General features: G+C 37.2%; 1 protein-coding gene across 1 annotated transcript in view; it reads left to right on the top strand.

Moving 5' to 3' along the window:
• The first annotated feature begins 3,560 nt into the window (after window positions 1–3,560).
• Window positions 3,561–24,270, top strand: part of OTOGL (otogelin like) — a 172,538-nt gene continuing 151,828 nt past the window's right edge. The window contains exons 1-6 of the mRNA XM_060412481.1: window positions 3,561–3,594; window positions 4,535–4,583; window positions 9,534–9,600; window positions 11,254–11,352; window positions 14,911–15,065; window positions 21,336–21,457. Coding sequence (XP_060268464.1) covers window positions 14,919–15,065; window positions 21,336–21,457 — 269 coding nt within the window. The 5' untranslated portion in view covers window positions 3,561–3,594; window positions 4,535–4,583; window positions 9,534–9,600; window positions 11,254–11,352; window positions 14,911–14,918. The remainder of the gene's footprint in view (window positions 3,595–4,534; window positions 4,584–9,533; window positions 9,601–11,253; window positions 11,353–14,910; window positions 15,066–21,335; window positions 21,458–24,270) is intronic.

Raw genomic sequence — 24,270 nt, forward strand, 5'->3', positions numbered from 1 at the left:
TTTGAATTAAGTACATAAAGTATCTAAGTATTATATTAGAAATAAATACTTTTCTCAGGCTTTATATTGTTGTTTCCTTATCCTTCTTCACCAAGTTCTGGTAGTATTTAGAAACAACTGTAAACATTATCAAAATGTTTCCTTTTTGAACCATGAAATTTAACTTTGGCTGCCATTTTTAATTTTTCTAGAAGTATGTCACTTGCGAAAAGTTTTAAGTTAGGCAGTTACCAGAGTGAGGAAAAAATAATCCTAAAATATGATTTATAGAATCGTCACATTTTAGGTCGATTTTTATAGCCAACTATGAACCTCAGAGAAACTGTTTTAAATTAAGGAGGGAACTTAGTAATGTGTATTTGTTATATACATTTTCTTGCTTTTCAGAAAGAGGTAATACATATTTTGTTTAAACAAATTTGGTGCATTGAATTAAAAAATGTTTTGTAGGAAAATTATTATTCTCTAAACAAATTTCAAGCTTTCAAATTTATTCTGTATTCACATCTTAAGTGTGTAGAATATTAATTTTAATTGTGGTTGAGTAGGTACATATTTTTAGACCAATAATTAGAGTGTAACTATAAATAACTAGGTCTATCTGTTTAGAATTATATTAATTTATTATCTAATTAATTTGAGTAATGACCAATAACCTTTTAATAAGTATTTATTAAACACATACTACACTTAAATTTTTTTGAACTGTGGTGTTGGAGAAGACTCCTGATAGTCCCTTGGACTGCAAGGAGATCCAACCAGTCCATTCTGAAGGAGATCAACCCTGGGATTTCTTTGGAAGGAATGATGCTAAAGCTGAAACTGCAGTACTTTGGCCACCTCATGCGAAGAGTTGACTCATTGGAAAAGACTCTGATGCTGGGAGGGATTGGGGGCAGGAGGAGAAGGGGACGACTGAGGATGAGATGGCTGGATGGCATCACTGACTCAATGGATGTGAGTCTGAGTGAACTCGGGGAATTGGTGATGGACAGGGAGGCCTGGCGTGCTGCGATTCATGGGGTCGCAAAGAGTCGGACACGACTGAGTGACTGAACTGAACTGAACTGAACACTTAAATTATTTAAACTAATTCATCAAAATTTTAAAATGAGTGGTACATATATGTGTATGTGTGTAGGCATAGAGCTACTTATATTTTGAGGGAGTTTATGTGTTTCTTCATGCTTAAAATATGAATTTATAGGGAAACATCTCTTGGCTCATAGCATTGGCAATTATATAGGCAGTGGAAAGGCATTAAGATCATGTAAAACAAGAGTAAAAGATTATTAAGTTTGAGACATAGACAAGAAACTGTTTATATAATAGGTGTTGGGCATGCAATATATCAGGATATCAAGGATATTTTCACAGAAAAGACCTGGAAGTCATTGCATAAAAAGTGTCTGAGTACAGCAAGGTATTAAGAACTGCTGTGTGTTTTTGTCTCGAGGTAGTTCTTGTGTAGTTAGAGATTCTTTACTACTGTGACCCATCTGCTAAGTGAGTCTGATACTCGTGCAGGTAACTGAGGGGATCTGTTATGGAAATGTGCACCCACTGTGCAGTCACGGCCTTCACTCGTTTATGGGGCTTTGCTCATCTCTTTGAAGTTCGTTGTGAAATATTAGAGCTGTTCTCTGATACTAATCCAGGTAATCAGTCGCTTCCAGAGAAGAGTACACTTTCTGCTGAATTAAGTCTTTCCTTGTTGTCTAATTGGGTGCATGTCACAGAGGATGGAAAAACACGGTGTGAAGGAAGGTTTTCAGGATTAGGTGAGTTACTTTATTTTCTTTTTAAAATCAAATATTAGACTATCATCTTTTTGCATTATTTCTGCTTCAGTTGAGGAATGTTAGAAAGATCTGTGGGCACATGAACAGGTCAACTTAAACTAGACTGTAATGGGACTACAGTTGAAAATATATGCACATAATTTTATTTTACTTATAAATCTTAAAGCAAAGTTTATAAGAACATCTATAAGTTCTGGGAATGACTAATAGGATTTTAGTTCATCTTCCTTCAAAGGACAGTAATTATTTCATGAATAAAACAGGGAAGAGATCAACAGTTAGGAATAATGGTTATCTCTTATGACATCAGGAGATAATAGTGTTTTTTGTTTGTTTGATGCTACTGTCTTTAGAAGTCATAAAAGGCTAGTAATATAGGCTACAGAGGGTATGATGTGCAGGAGTAGGGAAGGGTGTAATTAATACGGGCTCAGGTAAGCAGCTGCCATGCATTGCTAATGAGAGACTCAGCCAAAGGGTTGCCTGCAAGTTCCAAAGCTTCAGATGCTGTATGTGGTTAGAAAGGCTGGAATTCCTGTTTTAATTCCTTTATTACAAAGCTATATTTATAAGAATTAGAACACTCTACAAATACTCATACTTCTAAGATGCCATCATAGTAAAGACCAACAATTTAGTTACATTTCAGGGGAAAAGGCTATACTGAAATGAACATTGTGAGAAAACTCAATTTAATGATACCTTGGAGTATATTCTTGCTTCATATACTGCTGTTTTCATTACAAGGTAAGAACTCATATTAAACTTTTACCTTATTTTATTGTTTTTTAGTCTTTCTTGTGAATGGTGGAAACTGTTTTCTTGTATACTGTAAAGCACTTTGAAGTCATTAGAATGGGTATATGCTAAATGACACTCAGATCACTTTTGGGGAAACTTTTTAATAATGTGGATAATTTGGAACTTTTAGTTTTAAATTTATGTCTCTTTTTTAAATGTTAAAATCATGATTTTATTATGATATAAAACTACTAGAAGAGGCTTTGATTCCTTTTCTCTTCCAAATAATGGTTTAAAGTAGTTGTATAAATTAAACATTTGAAATTTTATAGTAGACAAGGAGACATTGAGTACTTAACCTCTCTTGATGTCATCACGTCAAAGAATGGCAAAATAATGTCTTAGGAAGGATTTAACATTTGAGATTAAGAATTGATTTTCAATTATAGCAAGATATTTATAAATTAATTTTTATAAAGTATTTTTATGGCAGAAAGCATTTATTCACATTTAGCCATACATTTATTTCCATTTAATCACTGAAAAAGGCTGTATATTTGGGGACTTGTAGAGGAAGTGGGAAAAATTACTGAAGCATAAAAAGCTAGCATGGTTGCAGACACTGTCTTCCAATCCTAGGAGTGACTGAGACTCCAAGAGGAGATAGTCTTAGAGCGCTGAGAGCTGGAGGGGACTTTGGAGATCAGCTTGGCCCCCCCATCATTCTGTGATGTGCTTGCTGAACTTTGGTGTTTGCTACGTGGAGGATGGGACTAGAGCTTGGATCTCTGTCTTTAAGACCAGTGCTTATTCCACTGTATCATGGCCCTGTATGCACGCTGCCCATTCTTTCTGGGTTACTGGTCACCCTGATGGCTCATAAGGAATTTACTGGTCAAAATCTCAGTCTGTATTTTAGAATTACATTTAAACTTGTTTTATAATCAGAACACGTGGCCAAGATATTTGGATAATTTGTTCATTCTTATCACATATGTTTATCTCTGGCAGGCTATATTTGTACATCGTCCATCTTGACGAGAACATCAGAGTGAGTATTTCTTGTTCTTCATGTCCTCTGAAACATAAAGATAATGGGAATGAGCCAAACTCAGCAGACTGTGTATCTGCTTTCAAAAAAATTAATGCAATATTTTACAAAACAAAGGCATGAGATGCAGTTCTTTAAACATTTGCACAAATTAAAAATTATTAAGCATTTAGTTCCTTATCAATGGAACAAAATTATTTCCTTTTATTTTAATTATAAGAGGAATTTTTGGTGGTATCCAATGACTGTGGATACTAAGACATTATTTTAATTTCAAAAGAAGTTGTTAATATATTCAGTAATTCCCTATTGTTATTATTAGTATGCATCATTGATTAGAAATGTGCAATATTCTTAACAGATTAAAGCAGTTTTTAATGATAAAAAGAATAAAATGGTTCTAGCAGTCAGTAATGAAAATTATTTTTTGGACTAGGCTGATCTGTTTAATGAAAAGCAGAATTCTACCCATTGATTTTGAAAATTTGGTTTGATACGTTTACTCACAGTAATGTTAATCTGAAGACATGGAAAAGAGAGAGAATTGAGTATTCCATCTGAAAAAAGTGAACGTGCACTTGTCGGAAACTTATGAAGTATTTTATGAAGGCACCTGGAGCAGTTATCGTGCATGTTGGTGCTACAGTGTTACATGATTTTGTTTATTTCTCTATCTCAAAGTTCCTTCCTAAAATGCAGTTTACATCAGCGACTGAAGAGATCTGGGGACACTCCTGAATTTTGTAAAATGAGACAGCGCCACCACACAAATCTAACCCCTCCAAAAGGGGGAGGGGGACCTTTTCAATGTTAAACCAAGAAAGACCTCTTTGATAAAGCGATGGAAATCGGGAGGAAAACATCAGCTCTCTCTTGGGAAAGGCTTGTTCAGGTTGCCTAGGGCCCTTTGACTATACAAGTTCTTTTTGTTTTCTTCCAGAAACGGGTTTAATGAAAATCGACAGAAAAGAGCTCTTTTAGCAGCCCAGGTAGGTTATGCCTCAGATGGAGAGAGAAGCTGAGAAATAATCCATTCTGCTTTGGGCCTCTGCTGTCACTTCAACAATGAGACCTTTGTGGAGGAAAATAAAATGCTAAAAACAAGATGAGGAGGAGGAGGAAGAGGCAAAGTAACTTCTCTAGCACTGTTCCGTGATGCTCCAGTTCAGGCTCAGTTCACAATTACTTGTTTGTGGTCAAATGCTTTTTTGCTATTCACCTCAGTTCCCGACTGATAGGTTACCACCATTGGTGAGAGATTTAATCTCATTACTTGCCAGAACATTCTAATTGGTTTAAAAATTAAATACAATATCAGAGGACAATTAAAATGGGACAGATGTGAGCAAACAGGAGCAGAGAAAGGTGTACATGATCTGAGTTAAGCACCACAAAAGGGCCCCAGAAGTGTCCTAGCGTCCTGACAAAGAGGTTTTATATTATTTAATAAACTTAAATTACAGGCACTGATGAAGAAGTGACCTCTCTTTTTCTAGAGGGGTTTAGTAGCACTGAATTTGAGGACACCTTTTTGCTTGGGTCCTGTTATCTAAATGATATTGCATGACGTAATTGTAGTATCTTCAAATTATGGTTGGAAAGTTTAAATGGGTGGATTTTAAAAAATATTTATCTGTTAACGATGGACGGTTAGATGAGAATCCTAACTCAATAAAGGCATTTCTTTGGAAAGTAATATGATTTGAGTATTTATGTAGCAGAGAGCTTATATATTCAAGGTCTTTGTCAAATGCTTAACTGTAATCAATTTCTGTTAGCATTCTCTGATGGATGCCTGATTATTTTATATATATTTAAAGATAGAAATATATCTTTAATATAAAATTATATTTTATATATTTTATTATATATTGCATATTAAATATGTTTAATATATAATTTAATTAAAGATAATTGAAAAAAAGAAATCTGATATGCTGTTGTGACAATTCAGAAGACAGAACTAATTTATCCTCAACAAGAATGAAGATCTTTCTTTGTACTAGAATAGGCAAAGAATTGTCTTCGAAAGGGAAACACTTTTTCTTTCTTAAAAAGTATTTTGTGTACATAAGTACTTAATGTTTCATGTGAAGTGGTTAAAATGGTTTTTCTCTGAGAAATGTTAAGTACATGTTTACCAGTAGACCATGTTAGCCACAAAAAGACATCCACATGACTCAGTAGAAAATTTGATTTTGAGAAAAGCTTCTTTCTGGTAGAGCCCACTAGATTGGAGAAGCTGTGAAATACACCCTGCAGTTGTCACGTTAAGCAGCCTATGGATGGGCTTATTCTATTGACCATTTGGACGTTTCTAGAATTTGTATACTTTACCCTCCTGCTGGTGCTGCTGCTAAGCCGCTTCAGTCGTGTCCGACTCTGTGCGACCCCATAGATGGCAGCCCACCAGGCTCCCCTGTCCCTGGGATTCTCCAGGCAAGAATACTGGAGTGGGGTGCCATTTCCTTCTCCAACGCATGAAAGTGAAAAGTGAAAGTGAAGTCGCTCAGTCATGTCCGACTCTTAGCAACCCCATGAACTGCAGCCTACCAGGCTCCTCTGTCCATGGGATTTTCCAGGCAAGAGTACTTTACCCCCCAGAGGTATGTTAATGCCTGCCTTTTGTTAATAAGCAAGAAATGCACTTATCTTGATTTCTCTTAGAGAGACTGAAGAGCTGGACACTTCTATTTCCTGTAGCTGGAGAACAGGCACCAACATTATTTAACATCTGAACGAACTCTAAGAGAAGAAATGTTCAAGAAGGGCAGTGAGGTTGCAGTGATGCCTTGCACAGTTTAGGACTGAAATTTCATCTGTCACAAAGGCCATTCTTGTCTACAGATTCACTTCCCCACTCTAGGAGCACGGACTGAGCTGTGCACCTAAGGACTCAGGAATACGCTGACGATGAGTTAACAGCAGAGAAGGGTAGACACGTACTGCTGTCAACGTCCCTGCACTGTCCCTGTGCAACTGTGCCTATCAGTTGTGCACTGCAGTGATTTCTCTGTGCTTCTCGCCCTCCTGTGGGTTTGTAATTGGCACGGAGGAGGAATGGGGTGTCCTCTTTCATCAGTTATGTGAATATATGCACCCACAGCTTGTAACTTTTCTTTGCATTTGTGTCTCATTTCAAAATTCTTCTCCTGAAAGCAGAGGCAAATTGTTTATGGACAGTTTGTATGTGCAGGAGTGGGATGAGGGGAGGAAAGGGGGCCAAGGAAGGGAGAGAATCCAGCACAGCTCTGTTAATGAGGGGTCTTCCTGCTTTAAACATCCGAGGCTTAGTCTTGCGGGCATCCCTCTGAGGAACTGTGTAGAGTGTTTTAGAATTGTTTCTCCAAGGAATCGGGTATCTGGGATATTTATCCACCCACACCTGCCTCTCACTGGTGGAGGGCAGCTTCTGGGGGCACTTAAATCTCCTGAAAGGCGTTTCTCTTGTCTGTTCTGCTGGGACTCTACCCTAAGGCAGAGACAGAAAGAAGCTGGTGCTTGAGAGTTTCAATGTGCTCAAAACCCCAGATGCAGGCAAAGTTCAAGATGGGCTAAGAGGATGTGAGGAGGGGCATCAACAGAACATTTTGTAGTCATGGTTCTAAACAGCTTTGTGAGGCAGATCACTCCCATTTGCGTAAGGTCTATTTTTGGTTCAGTTGGTATTTGTTGACAACATAAAAGGGGCCGTGCTAGAGATATAACCATGAACAGCAGCGCTTGTTTTCTAGAAACTTAGTGGCTAGTGGAGGCAGACCTGTAAAGAAGTCCTTTCTGTGTAACTTGTTCATTGAATCTATGACACCACCAATTATTTGCTATTGTTTGTATAACATGGAAGATTAAAAAAAAAACCCTCCAATTATAAACATAAGACATGCCATCCTGAGTTCAGATCTGTTATAAAAATAAAAGCGGTGTGTCATGTCTTAGCATTAGTGAAACGTTATAATATGATGCAGGGAATGTCACAGTAAATAGGATATTGTGGTGATCAGGAGGTTGGTGTCCTAGGTAGTCACTGAGATTCCCATGGAGGAGGTGTAGCCTAAGTTGAGTTAAAAACAAATTGTGTATTTTTGTCTTGGTCTAGTATTATCCAGTGTAATTAGTGAACTTTAATCAGTTTTTGCTTAATAATGTAAGTAGGTAACCTATTTACAAAAACTTATTATGTGCCTAGCACCATTCTTGGTGCTTTACTTCTATCATTTCGTTTAATTCTCACAATTCTGTGAGAAGGTTATTGTTATTCCATATTACAGATTGGGAAACTGAGACTGAGCAGGTTAAATACTTTGTTCTCATTAATGAGCCTGTATGAACCATAGCTGAAGTCAATGTATACTGTTCGTGAGCACCAGCAAGGAGGATTCATTAGCACCAACATGAGAAGGGTTTGGCGCCCGCTATTATTGGTGGTTGTGTTAGGTTTAGGCAGTCCCAGACAACGCAGCTAAAGAGAGAGTAAGCCTTGTCTTGGGGAAGTCCAGGTCATAGACTGTTGTGAGTCTGACTCAGTTTGAAGAGAGAGGAAAGGGAGAAAAGAGGAGGCTGAACAGTGAGGACAAAATCTTGGAGGAATGAAAGCAGACAACAGTGAGCTTGGAGCCATGATACGAAAAGACTTTAGGAAAGAGCCTCGAAGTGGTGAGTGTGGGTGGCCTTTTGTCTGCCGTGGGGCAGCTCTGCCTGTTAGAAAACGTTACCATGTGGAAAGGAGACCAGAGTCTGTTGACAAAGGGCTTTGTACCTGAAATCACATTCTTCATCCTCCTTTCTTCCTACCCTTCACTCTTTCCAGTTTTTCTGACATCCTCTGGTAGTCAATTTAACTATTATGTGGCAAATTTGGGCAATATGTATTCTTCTGGTGAATATAAAAATCCTATTGGAAAGGACATTGCCCCAGATCATACACTAAATTGGCATTAAATTGGAATAAAAAGCCATAATCGATTAGTTTTAATAATCCACAATTATTTACTACTCCTCCTCAGGCATGTCTGACTCTGCGACCCCATGGACTGTAGCCTACCAGGCTCCTTTGTCCATGGGATTTTCCAGGCAAGAGTACTGGAGTGGGTCGCCATTTCCTCTCCAACTACTTTATATTAACCTCTCTAAATCTTATAATTTTATTTGGGATCCTTAGATTAATATAAATCTCTTTCTTGCTAATCTTCTATGTGTGAGGTATTATGCTGGAATCTTCATATACGTTTTTTAAAATTCATTGTTATAGCTGCACAGTGAAGTATGTATCATTGTTCCCATTTTACAGACAAGTAAAAGAAGGTGCTAAGCAGTTAAGAAATTTGCCTTAGAGTAAATAGTGGCAGAATCAGGCCTCTAATCCAGAGCCTTTTGATTCTGCAATTCACTCTTAATGAATACCCTGATGTCCTTTGGGCTCTATAAAAGATACGTTTAACTGTTCTGTGAACTTTAAAGTGGCAGCTCTTTGGAGACTCAGGATGGCACACTCACACTTCAGCGGCCGAGGCTTCTGTAGATGGTGTCTTGCCCAGAAGGGTTGCAGACAGCGGGTACATCCCTGTCTGTTGGTCCTTCAGTCCCATGCATTTTCTCCAAACTCATCTGTACTTGGAAATATTGAAAAACTGCTACTTCTGCAGGCAAGGCAGTCAGCTAATGCAAAGATTAGATTCTGACCAGGCTCTTTTCCAAAAAGGGCAGGGAGGCAGAACTGAGGTCAGAGAGGATGCCCAAGGACTTGTCAGATTCAGGAAACAAAACCAAACCTTGAAGTTAAATCTAACTACAACCCAAGAGGAGCCCTTTCTGCCGCTCCAAGATTTTGCCTTAATAGTCCATTTTTGTGTTTGTAGCTGTTTTCCAGGTTTTCCAATTTGCATGTTCGCCTTGAATTAAATAATTTAATTCTCCTGAATTCTGATTTCTTTCTTTTAAAGTTTGAAGCAACTTCTCCAAGATACTTCTTCCATGAAGCTATTAATTGGGGTGAGAGCAAAATAAAAGGTCAGTGCTAAATCTATGGTTTTGTATTTGCTTTCTCAAAAGACCCCTTTAGGGAGTATAGTGAATGAACTCTATAATTTCCATATAATGCATAAAGGGAACTGAGCCAGGGTGGTAATAATATCAGTTTAAGTTTACTTCACATAGAAATATGAATTATATTTGGAAACAAGCAAGGCTAAGCAGACAAAGCTCATAACTGTATGACCAGGAAAGATATCAGTGGATATCTGATGTTTTATTTTTTTCTGAATCAATTGATTCTTTGACATTGCTCTTTTTTCTTACCAGTTTCTCATTTCCATTTAGCAATATGCTAATGGTAGTTTGAAATTCAATTTGTTTTTTTTTTTGTATTAAAAAAACAGGGGTTTCTGGCCAGTTTTGTTCTGGTATCTGTTTTCAGGAGAATAAACAGGGTTGTAAATAAATTTTTGAAGGCGATAATTATGTATGCTTATGTAATTACTTTGACATTTATTGATTGGAAAAATACAATATTGTGACTTAAGATAAAATTCGAAGATATATGTATATATGTACCCCCACCAGAAAAAGAGAACTGCATTTGAATTTATGACAAATGTCATTTTTATCTATATTTCTGATCAAAATTAAAATAGCTCATTTCTCCTCAATTAAGATATAATTAGAGAGTTGTATGTCTTTAAAAGTGGAGACATTTTAGATCAATGGATCTTAAGGTGCAAGGATAATAGAGTTTAAAATTCTTGCCTTCTGCAGAACTGTGGTTACAATACCACAATTAGACTAGTGCCTTTCATGACCTTACCATATTCCAAAGAGAGCCAGTCTTCAGTAAACACTTTATGGTCACTCAAAGATGTTCTCTAGTTCTCTTGATGTGTTGCTTAAATCCTTCCTGTTGAGGTTTGCCAGGGTCTCTTGTCCTCTCCTTATTAGAGGAGGGATTTTCACTGTGATTCATTTCCAGCTTTCAAACTCACTCAGGAGCTCATAGTTTCTTTCTTTCTCTTTCCAACATAATCCTTCGGGGTGATTTTTCTTTCCGTGAAAGAAAAAATATTTTGGTGACAACCAGCAGCAGCTTTGGCTTCTTCCCCATTAAAATTAGCTATGGGTCAGAAAGAATGCGTCATTTGCAATTAAGCCTGACGATTAATGCACAACTTCAAATAGAATATTTAATCGTTCTCTTAAAAAATAAGAATTTCTTTTCGAGTTCTATATTGTGCCTGATCCCGTGAGCTAATGATGGACGTTTTTCTTTAATACCACACTTGCTCCTGGAGAAGTAGCTGATCAGTTGTGCAGCTGGTGCCAAACTCTGTCAAGGGAATCATCTGCAGCTTGTGTGTTTCTGGTTCTCATCATCTGGGACAGGGATTCCTTACATGGGAACTTGACCTTTCAGTTGCTTGAAGGAGGCTAACCTTTGCTCTCAGGGTAGTTTGAGATGTGAAAGCCGGTCTTTCTTGTTTCACAGCACACATAATGAAATGAACTAGATAGAGACTTGAGGAGCTTAATTCTTTAGCTTATCAAGGCAATAGGCCCAGGGTTCTGTTTGAGTTAACAGAGGTTACAGTTAGTCCAAGCTAAATCTTGACAGATTGTGTTTATAAAAGCTGATGCATGCCAGAAGATAACTGATTTTTTTTTGCCCTTCAGGTTCTTGTCCTCATGAATGCCTTAACGGAGCTTTCTGTTCTAAGGCTGGTACATGCGACTGTCAAATATTTCAGGCCCTTGGGACACGGTGCCAGATTGGTAAGTTTCAGGGATACTTGCGAGAGAATTATGAGGTGCTACAGAGAGCACGAAGGCATAATTTGCTGTATTAGTGTTCATCCTTTGGGATTTGGGACAATCATATTGTGCATTAACTAGAGTATTCACGATTTATTTCCAGTCATTTTGAAACAATGTGAAAGAAAATGGTGATGCCCTCTTTCACTTCTCATTGAACTCTACTAGTTCAAGTATTTTTTGTTTTTAGATTTTTTAATGCAATTTTTAAAGTATAGTTGACTTACAGTATTATATTGTTTTTTCCCATATTTTTTCTATCATGGTTCAAGGATATTGAATATAGTTCCCTGTGCTATGCAATAGGACCTTTTAGTTTACCGATTCTGTATATAGTAGTTTGCATCCGCTAGTCCCAAACTCCCAGTCCATCCCTTCCCCATCCCCACCCATCTTGGCAGCCAGAAGTCTGTTCCGTGCGCCTATGAATCTATTTCTGCTTTGAAGACAGGTGCATTTCTGTCATATTTTAGATTGGACACGTGAGTGATATCATGTGATATTTGTGTTTCTCCTTCTGACTTACTTTGCACAGTGTGATAATCTCTAGGTCCATCCATGTAGCTGTAAATAGCATTATTTTATTCTTTATTCTTATGGCTGAGGAGTATTCCGTTGTATATATGTATCACATCTTTACTCATTCATCTGTCAATGGATGTTTAGGTTGTTTCCATGTCTTGGCTATTGTGAATAGTACTGCTATGAACATAGAAGAACATGTTATCTTTTTGAATTATAGTTTTGTCCAGATATATGCCCAGGAGTGGGCTTTCTGGATTGTGTAGCAACTCTATTGTTAGTTTTTTGAGGAACCTCCATACTGTTTTCCATGATGGCTGTACCTATTTACTTTCCCACCAGTGGAGTAGGAGGGTTCTCTTTTCTGCACATCCTCTCCAGCATATCTGTTATTTGCAGACTTTTATATGATGGCCACTCTGACCAGTGTGAGATGGTACCTTGTTGAAGCTTTGATTTGCATTTCTCTAATAATTAGTGATTTTAGCCATCTGTATGTCTTCTTTAGAAAATGTCTATTTGGGTCTTCTGCTCATTTTTAAAATCATGTTGTTTGTTTTGTTTTTTCTTTTTGTTATTGTGTGAGCTAACTATACATTTTTGGAATTAAGCTTTTGTTTCTCTCATCGCTTGCAAATATTTTCTCTCAGTCCATAGGCTGTCTTTTCTTTCTAAGCCCCCTTTGCTGTGCAAAAGCTTATGTTTGGTTAGGTCCCATTTGTTTATTTTTTGCTTTAATTTCTGTTGCCTTGGGAGACCGATATAAGGAAATATTGGTATGATTTATATAAAACAAAGCTTTGCCTGTGTTCTTCTAGGAGTTTCATCATGTCATATCTTATATGTAAGTCTTTAAGCCATTTTGAGCTTATTTTTGTATGTGGTATGGAGTGTTCTAACTTCATTGATTTGCATGTGGCTGTCCAGCTTTCCCAACACCACTTGCTGAAGAGGCTGTTTTTTCCCCATTGTATATTCTTGCCTCCTTTGTCAAAGATTAACTGACCATAGGTGTGTGGGTTTATTTCTGGTCTATCTATTCTGTAACACTGATCCATATATCTGCTTTTATTCCAGCACCACACTGATCTGATTACTGTAGCTTTGTACTATTGTTTGAAGTCTGGGAGGGTTAGGCTTCCTGCTTCGTTATTTTCCCCCAGGATTGGTTTGTCAATTCTGGACTTTTATGGTTCATATAAATTTTAGGATTATTTGTTCTAGTTCTGTGAAAAATGTCATGGGTAATTTGATAGGGATGGCATTAAACTGGTATTTCACTTTGGGTAGTATGGCTATTTTAACAGTATTAATTCTTCCAACCCCAGAGCATGGGATATTTTTCCATTTCTTTAAGTCATCTTCAATTTCCTATATCAATATCTTATATACTCACGGTATGAGTCTTAAACTTTTTTGGTCAGGTTTATTCCTAAAGTACTTTTTAAAAATGTGATTCAAGTGTTTTTTTCCATTTTAAATTGTACTGCCCCATTAAAACCAGGTTTCCATTCACCTTTCTTTTGCTTTATAAATTAGATTTGTTATTTGAAGCCACGCATTCTTTTCTGACTTTGAATGAATGGAATATTCTATACATGGGCTTCTCTGGCAGCTCAGACAGTAAAGAATCTGCCTGCAATTCCAGAGATCCAGGTTCAATTCCTGGGTCAGGAAGATCCCCTGGAGAAGGGAATGGCTACTCACTCTAATATTCTTGCCTGGAGAATCCCATGGGCAGAGGAGCCTGATGGGCTGCAGTCCATAGGGTCACAAAGAGTCAGATATGACTGAGCAACTAACACTTACACTTTTTTAAAGAGAGAAATAGTATTGAGAACTCTTCAAAGCAGAGGGTTCTTAAACATTTTTTTTAATCCACAGTATCTAATATAGGACCCTATATCAATAATAAACAATAAAATCCATTTGTTTAATGAGTATTTACTGAGCATCTACTAGATCCCAGGCTGGACACTGGGAAAAATGAATAATATAGACATGTTTCTGCCCTGATGGAGATTGCAGTCTAGAGGAGAGGACCAGGATATAAGACAACAGTAATTACATTTATGATGTGCTATAAAGTACAAGATTTTATGAAAATATGCAACAGACGTAAGGCATACTACCAGAAAAGACTGCCTGAATAACGAATAGCTAGCTCTGTATTTTTTCCTGAAAAGGTCTAAGTTGGTGAAAGCTAATACATTTACATAAATTACAAAAAGAAATCATTGTGCCTTCTCTCTATGCTACCTATAAAGTATATTAACATAGTCTAATGTCTTAATCAATGAATGCTCAGTAAATTTCGCTGATTCCCATATTAATCTAGAAAGAAGGGTAGAGAAAATAAAAATGGGCATCCACAAAGGTGTAAAGGGAGATAGACAAGAAGGCAACAGGAGATGGAGTTGCATGCTCCAAGACAAACACTGCTTACAATGTGCCCAGTTTGGGGTCATGAATTCCAGTATACTTTGGATGACTAATGCTCCCCATTCCCAGGTCCCAGACTTATAAACATGACTTTTTGGCCAATGATTAGTTTTCTCTGTGGATCCTAAGTTATTTTCAAAGAATTGCAGAGACCAGAACATTCCAATGCTGCCAGTATTAATTTTTAGGATACTCTGTGGTGACATTTCTCTTTTTTACAGCCATTATATTTGCTTTATCACTATCACCTTGTTTTACTCTCTCATTCTTCCCTCTTTTTCTTTCCTCCAAAGTCTTTGTTTGAAAGCAAAAATTAAGGAAGTTTCTAACGTAAATTCTTTCTTCAACTTGAAGACCGTGTTTTTCTTCAGGGGAATTTGATAGTTTTGAGAGCTGTTGGTAGTTTTATGTTAGGTATTTTTGGCTGTGATATTGTCCACCAAAGAAGTAAACATCTTTTTTAATGAAAATTAGAATCACCTACCATGACTGAACTTTGTAAGAAACAGGTATCATTTGTTTTATTTTACTAAATATTATCCTCTTTCTTTTCAGTGCCAAACATGGGCAATGGCAGAGATGGGATCTGCAAAACCTGGGGGCAATACCACTTTGAAACTTTTGATGGCATCTACTATTATTTCCCAGGAAACTGTTCTTACATTTTTGCAAAGGACTGTGGTAATTTGGAGCCTCAGTATACTGTGTGGGTAGGTGATCCTATGACATAAGTAACTTAATTATTTATGGCCAAGTCTGTGTCTTTAAAGTCCTAGACAGATGGTGAAAAATATGTAGTAATCATAGCATGAATACTTAGCATGCTAAGGAAGGAGGGGGCTGATTCTGAATGGGAAGGGCCAAGTTTGTAACTATTTTGAGCATGTTTCTATGAAGATGGGGCCTAGGACTGGGAGAAGACTGGTTTGGATCCATAAGGTAGGGACATGTAGGTAATGCAGGAATGCCTGTGTCATGGATATTGTAATATCAACTCCAGTTGATATACTCATTTTTCAGTTTTCATTTGATCAATTCAAAAAGAGAGGGTAGCTTCAGGCATCAATCATGTTACTTGTCTATGCTTCCTTCTTGACATTTCCAGTGTGATGGTCATCTGGATTTTCTTAAAAGACATATCTCACTGTGAATTGAGGACTGGAGTTTATGAAATGGAGTGTATGAATTACATAAACACAGCTAGAGGATATGGGGATAGGTAGCTAATAGGAGAAGGCAATGGCACCCCACTCCAGTACTCTTGCCTGGAAAATCCCATGGATGGAGGAGCCTGGTAGGCTGCAGTCCATGGGGTCTCTGAGAGTTGGACACGACTCAGTGACTTCACTTTCACTTTTCACTTCCATGCATTGGAGAAGGAAATGGCAACCCACTCCAGTGTTCTTGCCTGGAGAATCCCAGGGGCGGCGGAGCCTGGTGCGCTGCCGTCTATGGGGTCGCACAGAGTTGGACACAACTGAAGCGACTTAGCAGCAGCAGCTAATTTCTAGGTAGATTTATACTATATGACTGAACTCAGAATTAGTCCTTAGTTGCAGCATTCTTGCTTCAGAAGGATTCAGAGGAGAAACATCTCAAACTGTAAGCTTCAGAGTGCGTCTGGCTGTTGTAAGGAAGTCAGGAAGGGACCCTTTTCCCTGCCTGTGTCTTCCTCTGAATTTTGTGATATTTCAAAGTAAAACCAGAAAACCAGAGTGCTATCCTGTTCTAAAGCTAAAATCCTCCATAACCATCATTTGTTTGAAGCTCTCTGACATGTTGGAGTTGCCTGAATCTCCTCCTCTCTTAGACGAGGGAAATATTAAAAATTCAGTCTTGGTGCTTTTTAACAACAACAAATCCCTGTGACCTCAAAAGAAAATGAATTCTATTGAGAGTTAACTTACGGGACATAGGGATAAAAAATTGGAGGTCTCTTTAGACGGGAGTTAGTGACACGCGTTTTTGGTTCATCTAGGGCTCCTGTTCTCAGTTCGCTGTTGTCCTTTACTCTTCCACTCTGGGAAGGAGTTACTGAGTTTATCACTCAAATACCTTCTGACTCTTTCATTGAAATGTTCTTGTCCAGTGTCTGGCCCTTTGGAGGACTAAGGTGTCAACTAGATAATTGAGAGATAATAACACACAAAGCTCAGCTGTGTTTTCAGAGTTAATAGATATTGTTTTCTACTTGGCTCTGTTTGGTTGGTGGAATTTGTTTTCACATCAACAAATCCATTTATTTTAAATGTCATCTTTTCTCTGATTATAAAGTTGTTCACCTCTTTTTGTAGAAAATTGAAAAAATTTAAAGAAGTCTAAAAATACTATTAGAATTATCAGTCAAGACTTACTAGTGCTAATGGTTTCATAGATTTCCCTCTAAATTTTTCCTCTGGACTTGATACACACTTATAAAGTTGAAACTTTACTATGTATAATTTTCTTCCCCACAATTTCACCTAAGAACTAAGAACTGTTTTCCACATCAGATGTTTTTGACAAACACAAATTTTGTTAGCTGTACTTGTTCCAACTATGCAGTAATGAAATTACTTAATTATATTCTATTTTAGATATTTAGGTTTTAAAATGTTTCAGTATTTTAAAAGACATGTATTTATAAATATCTTTATGCATATATACTTTTATATTTTTGGTTCTTTTTCTTTAAATTCAATTTTATTTTTATGAAAATAGGATATGTATTTAGTTTAAAAGATTGCAATCAAGATACATGAAGGTAAAAATAGCCCTTCTTTCCTTCATTCCTTGACCCCAGCTAAAATCTGACTCTCCAAAGGCAATTGCTTCATTTTTTAAGCTATTTCTTCTTGTTTTTACCTAACACATTAAAATGTGCTGTTATTTCTTTATTTTTCAAAGTTAGGACTTGTTTCTTCACTTTTTAGTATGGAAAATGGAAAGTCATCTGTCATATCACCCTTCCTGCCTCTACCACACACACACACACACACACACACACACACGAACACATACACACTCACACTCACACTTTCCTCCCTTCTTCTTAATGGAATTCTATCACTGTTACTGGTTACATCATATGTGGTTTTTATATTATTGTCATTTACATATTTTACATATTTGAACAACAGCTATATAAGTATTGTTGAGAGCCGAGCCTAATGTTACTGTGGTTTCATTTCTCTTTATACAGTTTTATAGAATTAAGTTATCTCATCTTTTTGTTTGCTGCATTTTCTATACTTTAATCATTTTTTTCCTTCAACTCTTCTCAATATGGTCAGATAAATCAGGCGGTTTTGGATTCTCTTTCCTTCCCATGAGTTATCCCTTTCTCAGTTTTTCGTTCTCCTGTGCCAATTGGGACTGGTTGCTTTTGAGCCTACTGTACACCTAGCATTTGGAATTTCTTTTCACATTTTCCTGGTGAGTTTCATTCTTCTCTCTCCTGTATTGGATTCCTTGTTTCTTGTGCTTAGTCACTCAGGCATGTTTGGCTCTCTGTGGCTCTATGGACTGTAGCCTACCAGGCTCCTCTGTCCATGCAGGTTGCTGTTTCCTACACCCAGGGATCTTCCTGACCCAGGAATAGAACCCGCATCTGCTACATCGGCGTTGACAGGCAGATTTGTTACCTCTAGAGCCACCCTTGTATCTTAGGTCCTGTAAAATGTCTAGCAGTTCTTGAATTTTTGTTTATAATTGAGACATAGGCTCTGAAAAGCTTATTGGATGCTCTGCTCATGTGGACAGTGCTTGTTTATAGTGCTTTCTAGAGAGGAACACGTGTGTGGGCCGTTGAAGGGGCAGGAATCCTTTTCAGTCTTAACCAGTTTAACTCAAGCTAGACACCTCTGACTTCAAGTTCCTGGAAAACAACTTGGGCAGATATCTTATTGTTTAGACCACCTGCTCTTTGGAATACGTGCCTATCTTTTGTAGCAACAATTAAGATGACCTGGATTAGTGAGGGCAAGTGATGGATTTGACTAGTGGTTACTCACATCTCAAAGTGCATAGGAGAGAAATTTTGGAAGTCTTGGTTATAGCTTGCAAATCACTTTCAGAATTTTAAAATTCAGTTCCTTCTGATTTCTGATCATTTTGCATATGATCTGTTAAAATTTACCCTCTCTTTACAGAAATTTTTAGTTCTTCTCTTTATCCCCAAAATTCTGAGGTGTCATGTGAGTTGCTTTTTCATATATTGTGGTGGGTACTTGATGAGCCCTTTCTAGCATTTCAAACAATTCAGTTTTGGAATAATATTTATTTCTTAATTTCCTCTCTTTTAGTAATTTTATAACTCAGATATTAGAGCTCCTGTTCTGAGTGACTGATTCTTTAATTTTCTCATTGACTCATTTCTCTTTTCCATCTTTTTGCTTTTTTGTTTTGATATTTCTTTCCAATTATTAGATATTTATTTTCCATAGTTCTATTTCAATTATAAGTTTTTCTTATCATATTAACAATATCTAGTCGCTTATTTTTATTCCTTGAATTTCACTTTTAGCATCACTTTTTTTTTTGTTTGTTTCATGAATGGCATTTTCTCACTTTTCTCCCTGAAGATACCAATTATGGATTTTTGGAAGTTAATTTTTCTGAATTGTTTTTGACTCCTTTAATCTCCTTTTTTTGGTTTATTTGGCATCCGCCTTTCATGTTGCATGCTTTCATCAAATGATCTATGAATGTTTATTCACATATGAGTATTAGGTTCTAAAAGCTGGTTAGAAGCTCTGAATATGTGAATGGAACTTTCTTGCCTAGTGGGGGATTGAGCAGGGAACCTCTAGTTTCATTAAATAAGCCCCAGATATTGGTATCTGTGGGGCTTCCCTGGTGGCTTCGACGGTAAAGAGTCTGACTGCAATTGGGAAACCCAGGTTCGATCCCTGGGTCAAGAAGATCCCCTGGAGAAGGAAATGGCCACCCACTCCAGGATTCTTGCCTGGAGAATTCCACGGACAGAGGAGCCTGTACAGTCCATGGGGTTGCAAAGAGTCAAACACGACTGAGCAACTTTTACTTTCACTTCATTAGTATCTGTACATCTTTTTTCCATTTTGTTTTTTAAGGAGAATCTTCCATTATCCTGCCTGAGGTCCTATGTCTGGATTCCTGGATACCAAGAGCATTTCAGTTATACTTCTGCTTTAGACTTTTGCATTTGCTATTCCCTTTGCCTAGAATGGTCTAAATACCCATATGCCTTGCTCTTGCGTCTCCTTCATCTTTACTACTCGAATTTCCTCTTCTCAGTGAGGCTCTTGTTGGCCATTCAACCTAAGCTCCCCCTACCCCACTGCCAACAACCCTTGATACACACTCTCTCTGTCTCTTTTCTCCATTTAATATTTCTCCACGTCACTTAGCCCAGGATATATTTCAGTTACATGTAATTTTATTTTTTATTAACTTTAACTGTTTTCCTCTAATGAAATTCATTTCATGAGGGCAGGTATTTTTGTCTATTTTGTTTGACTAATACATCTTCAGAATCTAGAACAGTCCTCAGTACACAAGTGATCAGTAAAATTTGCATATTAATCACTAAATTAATATGTATTACATTCTTGCAATATTAAAATTTTGTATTATCATTGGTGATTTTCCTTATCACTTTTATGCTTTGAAAGTTCTTTTCTATCTATAATAGTATCTATAGATAATATAGTAGAATCTATACTACTATAGTATCTATCTGTAGTTATCTATATTTTTTTCAGTTATTTTCTGGTGTCATTATTTGGACCTTTTGAGATTTATGTTGGTGGTGGAGTAAGAAAATCTAATATTCCTCTTCTCCTCTCTTCCTCTCCTTCTCTCTTTTCTTCCTTAAAGTTTTTTTTTTTTTTTTTTTTTTTACTAGTAAGACACAGCTGTGTATAACGGACTTTTGGACTCAGACGGAGAGGGAGAGGGTGGGATGATTTGGGAGAATGGCATTCTAACATGTATATTATCATGTAAGAATTGAATCCCCAGTCTATGTCTGACACAGGATACAGCATGCTTGGGGCTGGTGCATGGGGATGACCCACAGAGATGTTATGGGGAGGGAGGTGGGAGGGGGTTCATGTTTGGGAACACATGTAAGAATTAAAGATTTTAAAATTAAAAAATAAAAACTAAAAAACTAAAAAAAAATTAAAAAAAAGAAAGTTTTTTTTTTTTTTACTAGTAAACTAATTTTCTCATCAAAGTTTTGATAATTGAAGTGAAGTGAAATGAAGTCACTCAGTTGTGTCCAACTCTTTGCACCCCCATGGACTGTAGCCTACCAGGCTCCTCAGTCCATGGGATTTTCCAGGCAAGAGTACTGGAGTGGGTTGCCATTTCCTTCTCCAGGGGATCTTCCTGACCTAGGGATTGAACCTGGGTCTCCCACACTGTAGGCAGATGGTTTACTGTCTGAGCTACCAGGGAAGGTGGTAAACTAATTTTTAATTAGTTTTAGTTTAGTAAACTAATTTTTTCATCAAAGTTTTGATAATTACTCTTCCCTAAAGTGCCCACACAATTTTATTTTAAGAGAGTTTTAGTTACTTTTGCAACCTTTAAAAATTACTCCATGTAGAACTTCATTTGAAACTCTGTTTCATGATTTTCTGTTTCATGGACAGGTAAAAATTATGGACACGAAAATTACAAATGTGTTTCTTTGTGGTGCCCTACTGTCTTCCTATCGGAACTATTTTTTTTTCAGTACATACCACTTAGTTTTAGAATATTACATCCTGCATGTAAAGATTCAGCTCATTTAAATAAATAAGCTTGTGCTTTATGAAGCTAATTGTGTTGTCCAGTTTCCGAGGTCAATATCATTTTTTCTCTCGGAAATCCTAAATGTAGTTATAATTTTGTAAAGGGTCCTGGAACTGACGCTATGAAACTGTAGACACGCATTGTGGACTTAATAACTCAAGTGAAAGCGTGTGTGTGTGTCATTGTTTCTGTGTTTTCTCTGTTTTTCTCCCTTTAAGGTTCATAACAGCCCTAAGTGCCTTGGCTCAGTGTATCATTGTTATCGCTCCATCAGCTTGTTCTTTTCAGACCAGGAAGAAATTCGAATTTATGGGCATGAAATAAAAAAGAATGGAATCAGGTAAGATATGATAAATGATATAGTGAAATCATCACAGATTAACAGAATTTCTAAATATCTCACTCTGGAACTGAATGTGGAGAGTAGGAAGAGAGGATTTCTTCAACGGTAACCTTGGAGCTGGGCTTCCCAGGTGGTGCTAGTGGTAAAGAACTCTCCTGCCAATGGAGGACACATATGAAACACAGATTCGATCCCTGGGTTGGGAAGATCTCCTGGAGAAGGGAACTGCTACCCACTCCAGTATTCTTGCCTGGAGAATTCCATGGACAGAGGAGTATGGTGGGCTCTGGTCCATGGGATGCAAAGAGTCGAACACAACAACCACCTTTAAGTTATAGCATTTGCTGTTGTCCTTTAGTTGCTAAGTCATGTCTTTTGCGACCCCGTGGACTATAGCCTACCAGGCTGCTCCATCCATGGGATTTCCCAGGCAAGAATACTGGAGTACATTGCCATTTCCTTCTCTGGGGATTTTCCTGACCAGGGATCAACCCCATGTCGCCTGCAGTAGCCAGTGGAATCTTTACCAATGAGCCACCAGGGAAGCCTTAAGTTAGAGCATGCAGACATAAAAATTTTAGTAGCTCCAAAGCTAGCCAAGTAACAAGAAATCTTAACAGTTTAGCCTCCCTAACGTTTGTGCAGGATACACATACACTTATATTGGTAGAAATAAGATTGTTACATCTAATTGTAAGAGAGATTAAGGAGAAATCCTCATAGTTCAACTCTTAAATTATTTTTTGCCATCTTTCATAAATCTTTTCTTCTTTTTTAAACAGACAGTCAAAATAAAACTAAACCTCTGCAAATCCTTTCCAAATTGTGTGAATGAAGTTTAGGTGTCACTTAGGATTTTCTGTTAGAATTAGGGTCAATAAATAACTGGTCTTGAATAGATAGGAGAGGGACCTACTTCTAGAATTCAAAATTTTCGGGAACTGGATGTTCGTTTATTTGATAGAAGGTTTTGTACATTTTAAAGTAGAAGTACAGTGTAATAATCTATCTTCCAAGCTTAATAAGTATAGGAATACCTAATTTTAAGTTGCCTCTCAACCCTTGACACACTCTCTTTTCTCTGTTTAATATTTCTCCTTCATGTCATCAAGCATAGTATATATTTTAGTTACATTTTGTCATAAATTTTATTAACGGTTTTCCTCTAACAGGGCATATTTTATGAGGGCATGTATTCTTTTTTGTTTCTGTTTTGGCTGACATTACTTTGTCAAGAAAAGTAAATTATGTGATAGAACAATTCTATCCATCATTCAGAATTCACCAGCAAGTGTTTGAACCATGGGAATTCTTTCTGGTACAATAGCTGTACCAAGGAGAAGGCAATGGCACCCCACTCCAGTGTTCTTGCTTGGAGAATCCCAGGGATGGGGGAGCCTGGTGGGCTGCAGTCCATGGGGTCGCACAGAGTCGGACATGACTGAAGTGACTTAGCAGCAGCAGCAGCAGCAGCTGTACCAACCTATGTGCTTGCTTTCTCAATTTAGATTCAAGAGGCAGCAGGTGATAGCAGAAAAGCTTTAGATGAAGTACCAGGGGAGGCAGGCTCTGACCCAGGCTTTGCCATAGTCAAGCAACCCCAAGCAGCCCCTCCTGGGCTTATTTTCTTGATCAGTTGGGTTCTTTACTTTTCAATTTCTTATAAAAGAAAGCTTATCCATTTGAATGGGAAGATAATATATTTACATATATATTTCTTAGAGCTGAATTTAAATAGTGGTTTAGGATTTTTATATGGAATTTGGGGTAGCATAGTGGGCACTTAAAATTATAGTTTTATAAAACAGAAGTGTCATTCAATTAGATTTTCGAGAATACTAACCCTTTGTTAAATCTAGGAGATCATATTTAAATTTTAACTCAGAGAAAATATTTCTTTGAAGATTTCCATTTGTATAATAAAAAGAAGATGGTTTCCTTATTATTCAGCTAAATTGCTAATAATAATGCACTTCTTGGCCTAAGGCCTATTGCGTAGCAAGTGCTAGAGAAATGTTTACCAAAAGGAAATCAAATGTGTGAGACTCTGCACCTCATATTTTACCCATCTCGATTTCAGTTGCCTCCCCTGTCAAACAAAGGGTTTTGGTACCTGTGAACCTGTGAATAATTTTCAGAATGAATCTGTGCATTCATTTTAGTTAGCATTGTTATTGTCTCCTGCCTGGGTTGCAAGGGGTTTCTCTTAAATTTATGGGAGATTATCAAATTTTTAGAATCACTACTCATCTCTACTAGCATCTTTTATTTTGTTTTCAAAAATTGCGTACTTAATCAAATTTACTGTGAACGAGATCATGTGACAAATGACTAGACCAAGGAACACCCACAGCAGAACAGCTCTACCTCCCTGCAGTGAGCAGCCCATTGCAATGGAATATCTTTACAAAGCATGACTCACTCTTCTCAAGCATAGCTTTTGTAAACTTGCAAACTTAGAAAATATTATTCATACTTTACCTTCAATTTAAAATAAATTTCTTGCGTTTTTAATTTTAATAAGTATAGATTATGACAGGAAAGTCTGCTTATTTATTCTTCAGTGTAAATTTTAGTTATTTTCTTATTCTTAAAATGAAATCTTATGACTAGATAATTATCCGCAAACATACTTGTGCAAATGATTACAGACATTTGAATCGTTTCTTTGGGACTGCTGCTGCTGCTGCTGCTAAGTCGCTTCAGTTGTGTCCGACTCTGTGTGACCCCATAGACGCCTATCCCTTTGTTAACGAGTATTCTTAATTTTATAGTTTTTATTTCATGGAGCCATGTTCACTTCCTGGAGA

The sequence above is a fragment of the Ovis aries genome, chromosome 3 (assembly GCF_016772045.2).
Source record: "Ovis aries strain OAR_USU_Benz2616 breed Rambouillet chromosome 3, ARS-UI_Ramb_v3.0, whole genome shotgun sequence".
Taxonomy (NCBI): Eukaryota; Metazoa; Chordata; class Mammalia; order Artiodactyla; family Bovidae; genus Ovis; species Ovis aries.